The 12,571-nt window shown below is 41.0% G+C and overlaps 1 protein-coding gene across 4 annotated transcripts in view; it reads left to right on the plus strand.

Annotated features, from left to right (window-relative positions):
• Positions 1-12,571, plus strand: part of CSMD1 (CUB and Sushi multiple domains 1) — a 1,600,646-nt gene that overhangs the window by 1,397,719 nt on the left and 190,356 nt on the right. For all 4 annotated transcript variants that reach the window (XM_081046432.1, XM_081046429.1, XM_081046430.1 and 1 more), the window contains 4 exons: positions 162-349; positions 4,732-4,926; positions 9,169-9,285; positions 11,569-11,682. In XM_081046432.1, coding sequence (XP_080902558.1) covers positions 162-349; positions 4,732-4,926; positions 9,169-9,285; positions 11,569-11,682 — 614 coding nt within the window. The remainder of the gene's footprint in view (positions 1-161; positions 350-4,731; positions 4,927-9,168; positions 9,286-11,568; positions 11,683-12,571) is intronic.

Genomic DNA, 12,571 nt, shown 5'->3' on the forward strand with positions numbered 1-12,571 from the left:
CAGCATTTGTTAAAGCACTGCCAGGGGGACATTTTGATTGTATTACATTCAGCATTTGAATGGTCCTAAAGCAGTGAAATGGCCGCGCGTCGACACTTGCCAGTCGCGGAGCTGGGAGGACTGCGCATGAGGTGCTGACACCCTGTGTCCTTTGCCCTCAGCTTCCACATGGAGCCCAGCTATGACTTCCTGCACATCTATGAGGGCGACGGCTCCAACAGCCCCCTGATTGGCAGTTTCCAGGGCTCCCAGGCCCCGGACAGAATCGAGAGCAGCGGCAACAGCCTGTTCCTGGCGTTTCGGAGCGATGCCTCCGTGGGGTTGTCCGGCTTCGCCATCGAGTTTAAAGGTACTGTGGCCGCGAGTCCGTGTGGAGGCGGGTGGGGCCCGTGGCCCCGAGCTGTAAGCGCTCCCTCGGGAGGCGCGCCTGTGTGGCACACACAGTGCCACCGTGGCCATCGGGCTGGGGAAGGCAGCCCGTCCGCCCAGTGGAGAAGGATCCACACCCGCTCTGCTGAGAGGAAACAAAGTGGCCATTTAAACTCAGTTAGGATTTGTGCAATGATGGTGTGATACGTGTAAGCGTTACTTTACGATGTGTTTTAATATCGTCTAATCTGTTCCTTCAGGATGACTACATTTAAGATATCCAAACAGCTGAGTTTTTACCTCAGGATTTTCAAGTGTAAAACGTCTGTTGCTGTCCCCTCCTGTTCCCTCCCCCAGGTGTCAGTTGGATAAGGAGCTGGGTCACCAGACCCTTGTCACCCACTCCATTCGGGAGTCCCCTGTGACTAACATCCAGAGAAAACAAACACAAACCAAAAAACACCTACGTAAGCATTTTGCTGGTGCGTCCATAAAAACACATATTTATTTTTCAAATCCATTTCTCTTGTGAACAAAGAAAATGCAAAATAATTTACAAAGAATCAGAGAAAGGGACTGAACAAAATACCAACGCACAGTAGTGAATGCTTTCTAAAAAAATAACGAGAATATGTACATATTTTTATTTAAACTTTGAATTAGTTATTAGTTGTTGGAATTATAAAGTAAAATGTATGTTTCATATCTGTTAGCTCTCCAATAGACCTGTACCTGGTCTATTCATATGGTTTTAAGAAGAAAATTACTCTATCTTCCCCCAAACAGCAGAATCCAGAGATGGATTGATCGTTATTAAAATACACAAAGCGAGACGGCTCAGCACGTGGAGGCTCCTCGGTGGCTCCTGGCTGGGCTGCCCCTGTTCAGGAATAACTAATGGGAGCCCCTGGGACGCTTTCCTCGTCCTCATGCGTCTCAGGAAGGCCTCCCCGAGGTGCCCTTCTGCGTGGTGGGGCGCACTCCAGAATGAGTCAGAAACCCCCCAAAAGACAGAACACAGCTTACTACATGTAGGAATGGCACTGATCATTGCCTGCTAGCCCCTGCGTTCTCCAGAACCTTTTAGAGAAAGTGAGTCACTGGTTGAGTGAGTAAACATAGCCCGAAGTGCCTGACTGGTGATGGGAAAAAAGAGCTGCCTCTTTTTTTCGGGTTCTTTGGGAACCAGAAAGCCGTATAAATGGGCTCCACAGGTCTTAATGTTTGAAAAGGTCTCCCGTGGAGTCTGTGAATGAGTAAAACCAGCAGCAGACAGGAAGAGACCACAGTCTTGGCGCCTTGTACCCAGGAGCCCAGGCCCCGCTTCACCAGGAGGCAGCACAGAGCCAGCCCTGGTCCAGCATGGAAGGGGGAAGGGCCGGCAGTCCTCCCGAGTGAGGATCTCAGTGGCGGTCAACCCCTGGCCTCCAGCACAGATACTGAGGTACCTTCTAGTGGGGTGGACACAAACAAGCAAACCACAGCATGTTATGAAGTCCTCTCATTAGCACGTGACAAATTACATACAGAAACGTACTGGTGATTTATCACCAGACATCCTGAAGTGACAGCTGGCCGAATGGAACCAGAAGATTAGATGCAGTTCATTGGGAGGGATTTCACAGTCTCGCCATCGGAAATCAAGATGAGCGACAGGGCAGAAGGTCATGTAGGTGACATTCAACCCAACAGTAAAGGAAGCTAAAGAGATTTATAACAAAAAATGATCGCAAAGGCCGACGAGGCAACAGGCAGTACTACAGGCATAGCCTGGAAAGTTGCTCATTATTTGATAAAAGGAAAAATGCGCCCCAGCCTGGTGCTTCTGTCACGAGATGCTCAGTGCATTCTGCTGGTGACAGAGGAGGGCACAACATGGCACAACCTCTGGGGCCTGCAGTTGTGTGTGTTTGTTCCTGTTTTGCCTAAAACAGATGTCGCATGCTCTGGGTGGGCTTTAAGGCAGCTACAAAGAACTTTCAGAATGTCACCTACCCTTTGAAATATCCAAAAAGGTTCTCAATAAAGCTATTAGTGAGTCCTGGGCCCAACATAACACACGAGTCCTGATGAGAGACTAACCATAGTCAGATAGAGAGCCTGCAAAGAGGTTTTACATAAACATATTACTGTACAGAATTCTCTATATTATAAATTTGCATAACTATACTATATGATATGCACATATGTTACTATACATAAACATGTATACACATTTGCATACATTTCTATAAATGGGTTAAAACGGAACATGTATCCATATATAACATGTGATATTTACTTACATCTGTTGCATTTTAACCCAAGTATGTAAATAACATAGTATAAGGTTATTGTAATAGAGAAAGTCAACAAATGCCAAAGGTCTCTGGCTAATGCTGATACATAGAGAATAAATGCAGTAAGTAGGCCCCTTTTCCTTCCTGCAGGGCCCACTCAGCTCGTGGTTCTGTCCTCTCCTACCTGTATCCCCACTCCTAGGAGGACGGCGTGTGTGGGGAAGGGTTTTCAGAGCGCGTTTGCTCCTTACCCTCTCTGTCTGTCTGCTGCGGTCAACCAGGAGAGTGCCCCTCCCATGCTGGACAGTCCCCAACAGGCAGAAAGGAAAGTAAACAGGGACCACAACCAAAAAATAAAGTGATGTTCAGTCTTCCACTCGTACTTTCCAGAGATACTTATGTGCCTGAGTAACACTGGGTTTTCTACAACCGATGGAAGAATTGACGTGAGTGAACTTTCATCAGGGAAAGACTGTCAGACCCAAAGAAAAAGAACTGAAATGTATTTATTTGATCTGCTCAGGTTATCCTTGAGTCTGTGTTGGCATTAATAACACAACTTACATACGCCAAGTAGTGTTTTTAGAATTTTCAGCTCAGAAATGAAGACAAACATTTCCGACGGCTTCTGCATTGATCACGTGCAGATCTGTACAATGCGGCCCCAGAGGCTTCTGGTGTGACAAGGAACCAATGGAGTGAGGGACGTGGCCACGCATAAAGAGCAAGCCAGAGAGGAAACTGCAAATACCATGTTTCCCGAAAATAGACCTGGCCGGACCATCAGCTCTAATGCTCTTTTGGAGCAAAAATTAATATAAGACCAGGTCTTATTTTAATATGTAATATTTTAATAAGACTGGGTATAATACAATACAATACAATACAATACAATACAATACAATACAATACAATACAATACAATACAATACCGGGTCTTATATTAATTTTTGCTCCAAAAGACACATTAGAGCTGATGGTTTGGCTAGGTCTTATTTTGGGGGAAACACGGTGGCATAAATACGTGTGCATTCATTTAGCTGTGTTTCCAAAAGGCTGTTGATATAGGACATTTATAACAGTAAAGAGACTGAAATTAACTATATAGCAACAAGACTGAGAGGAAGCAAAGGTAATTTTGTGCTTGTATTCGGGGAAATACGCAGTTAGTGAGTGCACAGTAGGACAGGTCTCTGCAGGGTGTTTTCTGAGTTATTTAACTTCTCTGGATTTCAGTGTCTCAGTGTTCACATGGGCGAGGTGCCATGCTTGCCTGGCTGGGGTGTAGTGATTACAATGCAGCACACAGTGCCTGATACACAATAGGCCCACAATTCCCTGAGCAGCTGTTACAATGAAGACAGAATTGCTGGGTAATCAGTATATTCCAGATGTGGTGTTGGACTCTCACTGACCAGTAAAAGCTCGTTTTCTGTAGAGTTTCATGTTCACCGGGCCTCGGTGAGGGGAGTGGAAGTCAGACCTTCTCCCCATAGCACCTTTTCAACCCATGTGTTATTATTACACAAGAAAGTGCTTGTCTGACGTGAATGAAGCAGATGAAACCAGTCTCCTCTGGGGAAGTCAGACTCGGCCAGGTCTCCCTGAGCACTGGCGTCCACGTCACTGTGGTTTAAGTACAAAAGTCAGAAAACGAACCTCAGGGTTCCCATAATCAGTTTCTTTGGTTCAGTGCTAAAATCCAAAGTCAAAAAAACCCAAAAAAGATAGATGCATTAACAATATAATGCTGCAATTTTGTTACCAAGATGAAAGTAATTCAACATCAATTCTGTAGTAAAATGTGGTTTGAAAACTAAGAAATATAACTTTATTATTTAAAAAGTTCCTATTTTTCTATATTTAATTATTAATTTTATAATTATTAATGTGATAATTATTTCTAGTATACGTAGTTGTTGGCTTGATAATTAGCAACTTAGTCATTAATCAATCAATAAATATACTGTGAGCATTTCTCACATGTCTGGCCATGTTCTAGGCATTCAAATAATAAGCAAACAAACAAACAAACAAATTAAGATCTCTGCCCTCATGGAGTTTGCAATCGTTTCTTCTACAGAGAAACCACGAGAAGCATGTTTTGACCCTGGAAATATTATGAATGGGACAAGAATTGGAACAGATTTCAAACTTGGCTCCACCGTTACTTACCAGTGTGACGCTGGCTACAAGATTGTGGAGCCCTCGTCTATCACGTGTGTGATTGGCGCCGATGGAAAGCCCGCCTGGAACCGCGACTTGCCCTCGTGCAGTGGTACGTGTGCAAAAAGCTCCCTTCCTTCTGTGGGGACTTGCCTTTGGGACGTGAGCTCACACTTTCCAAAACGTTTCCCACTTCAGCACTAGATTGCTCCAGGCAGTGGCTGGGATCGCTCAGAGAGCTAAGCTGGGACAGGCTTTGGACTTTCCTCCATCTTTACGTGTCTAGGGTCTTAGCCATTCTCTCATGTTTCCTCTCAGTTTCCTCTCTCATGTTTCTTAGAGAATTGGGCATTTTTATCTTCTGTTTTTGTGTGTTTTAGGCCTGGTCTATATAAGAGGTACTAACTGACAATCTCTCGGTGTACTCTCTGTGTCTGTCTGTCTCTCTGTCTCTCCCTCCTTTCTCTCTATATATATATGTTGACTGATTGATAGATATATAGATATAGATAGACATATGTATATTATATAGATACATATATAAATATATATTAATACATGTTAATATACATATATATTCACATATATACATATGTATTATATATATAACATGTATATAGATCACATATGTCACATATATTAAAATGAATGTATCATTTTCCCCCACATATGAATAGTTTGTCATTCCTTATATAGATGTTAAATTAATAAAATCACCTATTAAAGGTAAGACGAACCTCGAGAACCGACAGAACTCACCAATAGTGAACAAGAGTCGTGTCACAGTTGCCCTTGGGAGGTGCAGTGACTGGAATGCACAGGGGACATTGCTGGGTCCTCGGCTGTAATCAGTCGGCCGTTTCCTAGGCGTCTCCATAGCCAAAGCTCCTCCAGCTCTGGACGCATGACTTCTACCCTTTACTCTGTGAAGGCTACCCATTAAAAAGAAGATGGTAACACCCCATGGTCTGTGGCAGAAAAGTTGATGCCAAGGTTATTTTAGAATGAACTCAAGGACCGCTATAGAGACACTGAGCCTCCAAAATGAATGCATTTTTCCTCAGGACAGCTCACGTTGCTACTGGTACCTACTGAACAAACAGGAGCTTTAAAAAAACAGCCCATGAAGCATTAAAACCGATGAGCAAACCCAATGCCCTTGGAGTCCTGCTCCTTCTGTGTTTCTGAGTTTGTCTTAGGACCCTGAGGGGTTCTCAGCCAAGGAGCCCTGTCTTGCCAGGATCTATCAGAGTTCATGGCACAGGTAGAACTCCAGGTGGCTTCTAGAGGAAGTGAGGAAATCAGGGAATAGCTAAAATAACTTGCAATGAAAAACTCTGCAGCCTAGGTTTTCCTAGTCTTACATATTTGACCATGAATACTAAAAATTTCAGAGGGTATGTAAGAACAAAAGGAGCCTGAGAGCCTCCTTTTGGGGAAGGGAGTGTGCTGTGGTCCCAGCTGTATAATGCGTCCATGTTGTTTATGAACGTCAAAGCTCTCAGTAGGTTGGAGTCAGAATCATCATAATCATCTGCAGAGGCTCAGAGACCGTCCTAAGATCGATTATGTCAGCTTAAAAATCCCATTATTCAGAGACATCCATCCTGTGGGTGTCTCGTTACCAAACCATGTCTCTCCTGCCTATGGCACAGGATGGCGCAGTGCCCACTGCACTATTTCAGGCTGAAGGGAAACTGCTGAGATTCAGTCCAGCTCCCAGTCAGCTATTAACAAGATGTGTAAAAGCAGAAAACTGGCCCGGGGCCCGGGGGCCTCCATGTGCTGTGTGCAGGAAGAATGACAATGTGTGCCTGGTGCCCTCCACAGGGGTTGTCACAATGATCACGCTGCAGATTAGATATACACGGTACACCTGAAAATACACACACACACACACACACACACACATATTCAATTGCGTAGAAATTTAATGTGAACTGCATCATATAGTAATTATATTTAAAATACTAATACCCTTTATTAATGTCCAATAATCTCATAGATTGGGAAGGGCTTAAAAAACATTATCCATCTCAGATTATTAAAAAAGTCATATAAAACTCCTGTTTCTCTATTTATTCTTATTTTTTACATTTGAAGTTTTGAAAATCATATTTTATGTATGTAAATTACTCTTTGTATATATACACATATACACACATAAAAAGGGAAATACACATGTATTATCCCTTTAAATATATAGTAAATATATGCATATTATGTATAAATACATACATATATAAAGAGTAGAATACATATATAAAAAGTAAATTTATGAGGAACTTAGTGAAATTGTCAGCTGTAGACAGTGTTTTATTTCTGTGTTTAAACCATGATTGTGATGCCACTTTATGGAGCAGTGCTTTCTGTTGATCCATTTAATTAAAAATTCTGAACAACTACATGTTTACATTATATTAGCTCCTTTGGGAAATTTATAAAACATACAAGTTGTAGAGTCCTTATTTTCTGGGTTTATTCATAACTGAAACCGGAGGGAAAATAAAACCCCAACACACAAACACACATACACACACGTACACACACCGTCCATACAAATACCCACCGTCATATCTGCCCTTTCGAGTTTGGGTTCCTTCAGGTTTAAATTAAATTTTCAGGAAGAGACCCATACAGATTAGTAACTATACATGTTATTCTTGAACTGAATCTAGGAGATGAAAAGTTAAAAAAACAGAAAAACTAAAAAGAAAACATCCTTTCTTTTACTCCCATGGTATTATAAAAACAATAGGCTCAAAGACTTAAGCATAAGACCTGACACAATAAACTGCATAGAAGAAAACATAGGTACTAAACTTATGGACCTTGGGTTCAAAGAGCATTTTATGAATTTGACTCCAAAGGCAAGGGAAGTAAAAGCTGAAATAAATGAATGGGACTATATGAAACTTAAAACCTTCTACACAGCAAAAGAAACCATCAACAAAATAAAGAGGCAACCGACTGAGTGGGAGATTTTTGCAAACAGTGCCTCCGATAAAGGGCTAAATCCAAAATATACAGGGAACTCATGAAACTCAACAACAAAAAAATAAACAACCCAATTGTAAAATAGGCAGAGGACCTGAAGAGACATTTCTCCAAAGAGGACATACAAATGCCAATAGACATGTGAAAAAATGCTCAACATCGCTAATCATCAGAGAAATGCAAATGAAAACCACAATGAGATATCACCTCACCCCAGTCAGAATGGCTATCATCAACAAGACAAACAGCCACAAATGTTGGAGAGGCTGTGGGGAAACAGGAACCCTCAGACACTGTTGGTGGGAATGCAGACTGGTGCATCCGCTATGGAAGGCAGTGTGGAGGGTCCTCAAAAAACTAAGAATAGAATTACCATATGACTCAGCAATCCCTCTCCTGGGTATCTACCCAAAAAATCTGAAAACATTTATACATAAAGACACGGGTGCTCCAATGTTCATTTCAGCTTTGTTTACAGTGGCCAAGACATGGAAATAACCAAAATGTCCTTCAATAGATGAATGGATAAAGAAGTTGTGGTATATATACACAATGGAATACTATTCGGTGGTAAGAAAAGATGATACAGGAACATTTGTGACAACATGGATGGATCTTGAGAGTATAATGCTAAGCAAAATAAGTCAGACAGAAAAAGCAGAGAACCCTATGATTTCACTGATATGTGGTATATAAACCAAAAACAAAAGAACAAGACAAACAAATGAGAAACAAAAACTCATAGACACAGACAATAGTTTAGTGGTTACCAGAGGGTAAGGGGGACGTGGGGGGTGGAAGATGAGGGTAAGGGGATCAAATATATGGTGATGGAAGGAGAACTGACTCTGGTTGGTGAGCACACAATGGGATTTATATATGATGTAATACAGAATTGTACACCTGAAATCTATGTGACTTTACTAACAATTGTCACCCCAATAAATTTTAAAAAAAAAAAAGAAAACCAATAGGAAACTGAAATAATCTTTGTATCTCTCAATATAATGATTGATATCAACCTGAAATTTTTGGTGAGATTTAATTAACTTAATAATTTGTCTTTATAAAACCTGTTATTATATTTGTTTTCATGATTATTTTTTCGTGTCTGACTGAGGACTTCGTATTTTGTCTTCCTGCTAAATTAAATTACTTTTAGTCTAACCTGGTGAATCTTCCTTTTTCTTTTTCTTTTACTTTTGATAGCAGTGTAAAATAGGGTTTTAACTTCAATATTTTGTTATGTTTTGAAGTAAACCTGGCGTGCTGTGCATTTTCTTAGCGCTCCTCGTCCCTGTCCCAGCTGTCACATGCCACGTTGTCGCTCAGCACAGAACCTTGGTTTCACTTTCAGCTCCCTGCGGAGGCCAGTACACTGGGACGGAAGGGGTGGTCTTGTCACCGAACTACCCTCGTAACTACACAGCTGGCCAAGTGTGCCTGTATTCCATCACGGTGCCAAAGGAATTTGGTAAGAATGTCCTTTAATGTTTAATTCACTGTTGTATCCCCCTTGGTGTGGTTTTTTTTCTGTCATTTTACAAACATTTCCAGTTCTTGATATACTAAAATAATACAAAGGAAGATGAGTTGTGTTCAAGTGGCAGGTTTTCCAGATATATCTTACACAATATGCACTCCCATTCTCTCATCAGTGTGATGTAAAATGCTTAAGTGCCCGTCTAGTATTCTGATCCAAAACAATCAGAGAGAGTAGGTTTGGCTTTGTGCTTCTTTTTGTTAGCATTGTTTTCAGCTGTTGGTTTCCATGTGTAAGGACAGTCGCAAAGCAACGTATCAATGTAGCATGCTTGGCGCATGCATTTAATCATGTGATTATGGCGGCAGTCACTGGATCAGCGAATACACCTTTGAGTGATTGGAGATGAGCAGCAGATGTAAACCTGACCGCTGAAGGGTGAAGTTCCTGAGTCTCCCTTCTCAGCTCGCTTCCCACCTGAGCGGGTTTCCAGAATGGCTTCATTTCTAGAAGGGCCTCCCCTCGGAGCCCCACCCCTGGTTCACTCTTGAGCAGGATAATTTCTTTTGTGTTGGACTCTTTTCTGAAGTCAACCACATAATACCTTTTATAATTGTATGAAATAGTTCCATTTTCAATAGTAAATCTAAACCTACAGAGTCAGGCTTTTTTCATCACACTCAAAATGGCAGCCACCCCGTCACAGAAATAAAGCAGATAAAAATTCTAATGTCCGACTCCATTTGAGGGAAAAGCCTTTCAAAGGTACAATTCTATGACAAGAAGAAACTTGCCTGTGGGAGACAAAACAATTTCATAAATTTCCATTATCTATTATTCATATTCTCTGATTTTAATTTATTACAATTTTTTTTATTTATCACAACACAATTATGATTTTCAGCAGAAAAAATGTCACACACACCCCCATCCTAAATGTTGATCAAATTTCCCAATATGAGAGGTTTAATGACATAAATGTACCATACAAATATGTGTAATACATCTTACATGTGCACATATGTGTATATGGAGCACGTGGAATACATATATGCACTAGAATACATGTCACACCCATAACTGAACACACACACACACACACAGACACACACACAGACACACACACACAGACACACACACACACGGACACACACACACACAGACACACACACACGGACACACACACACACACACACACACACAGACATGAGCTGTGAGAGTCAGATGTGCCTCTGTTTTGCCACTTACATTAATTCTTTCGTCCTAATTCTGACCTGTACGATCAGTACCCATGTACCCATTTCTCACTCTGAATGATTTAGAATGATTTCAGCTGAAATCTTACACGTACATGTAAATAAGAATTAGTTGCTCATTCTGTGTAAATTGAGACTAAATCACGAGTTTTTCTAAGCATTGTGAAGGCTCCACATACATCAGTTCGAGGACAAAAATGATGATTCTAAGTATTGAAATACACAGCTGGGTGGTACATGGAACAGGTACACAGCTGCACCTCACAGGGCTCTCCCACGGTGGCACGGGGAATGGGGTGACGAGGACAGGCTGTGCTGTGCTGCTGACTCACGTGTATTAAAGTGCAGTGAGACCACATGGATTCGCCATTATACTCAACATAGTTTAAGAATTTTAAATTCCTCACCAAATTAGCATGCTTTAAAAACCAACAGGTGTCTGAGGCCTGTAATTGTTTACACTGTTAAATAATAGGGTGGCTTACAGCTACTCTCCCACCATCCTAAAGTAGTAGTAACAAAAAACAATCTTCATTAATGTTCAAACTCTACAGAAAACAGAAATTGTCTTCCTTTTATTAAGGTGCAAAGATCAAGGGGTAAAATAAAATTGTCTTAGCAACTGAAAGCTTTTAGAAACCAGAGAAAAGAAGTTAATGATTTTTTATGGGATTCTTAGGATCAGGAGTTCTTCGAAGAACCAATAAATATATACCATGTTTCCCCAGAAATAAGACCAGGTCTTATATTAATTTTTGTTCCAAACGGTGCATTAGGGCATATTTTCAGGGGATGTCTTATTTTTTCATGTACAACAATCTACATTTATTCAAATACAGTCATGTCATCTTCTTCTGGAACATCATCATCAGGTACTAAATGCATCCATGTGGCTGATGATCTTAACTGGGGCTTATTTTCAGGGCATGTCTTATTTTCAGGGAAACATGGTAGAACACCAAAATTTTAATTTCTTTGTTTAAGCGTATCATGCCAACCCACCCCCTTTATTTTACAGTGGTGTTTGGACAGTTTGCCTATTTTCAGACGGCCCTGAATGATTTAGCAGAATTGTTTGATGGGACACACCCACAGACCAGACTTCTCAGCTCGCTCTCTGGGTCTCACTCAGGTAAACTTCCAAAGAATTAGGCAGCCAGGGTTATTAATTTTAAACTTGTCTTTTGTGTGTGGCGGGGACGGGGGTATAGGAGAAATTTAATAATCTTGGAATGTGCTCATTTGTTTAGTGAAATCTTATCTTTGATAGAAAATGTCAAATGTACTCTTATCCCATATATAAAAATACTTGCTTTTAACATTTCACTCACTAAGATTAAGAAAAATATAGCATCCATCTCAGTAAAAAAAGGGAAATATCAGAACAAAAGGAATAACAACTCTGTGTATTTTATTTTCTGTGGTATGTATTGTGTCTTTCTGGACATAAACACTTTTACCATTTTGGTCTAAATTATTTCAAGCCTCTAAATATGTACGTGTAGAGAACACTACAGCCAATGTGCATAGAAGGCATACGGTCACACAGGTGTATACATGACATACACTCACACATGCATACAGTGTATAAACTCACACATGTGTATACACTACATATGCTCACACACACATGCATTGCATATACTCACACACATGCACAAAGTGCATCTGGTCACATGTGTGTATACAGTGCATCTGCTCACACGTGCACATGCTAAGGTGTATACTGTGCATATCCTCATGTGTGTACATTCAGTGCATATGCTCACACACATGCATCTGCTCACGTGTGTATACAATGCATATGCTCACACATGCATATGCTAACATGTGTATACTGTGCATATCCTCACATGTGTACATTCAGTGCATACGCTCACACATGCATATGCTAAGGTGTATACTGTGCATATCCTCATATGTGTACCTTCAGTGCATACGCTTACACACATGCATACAATGCATATGCTCACATACGCATGCATTCAAACATATTTTGAACTTCAGAAAACATGGGCTGT

The sequence above is a fragment of the Rhinolophus hipposideros genome, assembly GCF_964194185.1.
Source record: "Rhinolophus hipposideros genome assembly, chromosome: 4".
In the NCBI taxonomy this organism is placed as follows: Eukaryota; Metazoa; Chordata; class Mammalia; order Chiroptera; family Rhinolophidae; genus Rhinolophus; species Rhinolophus hipposideros.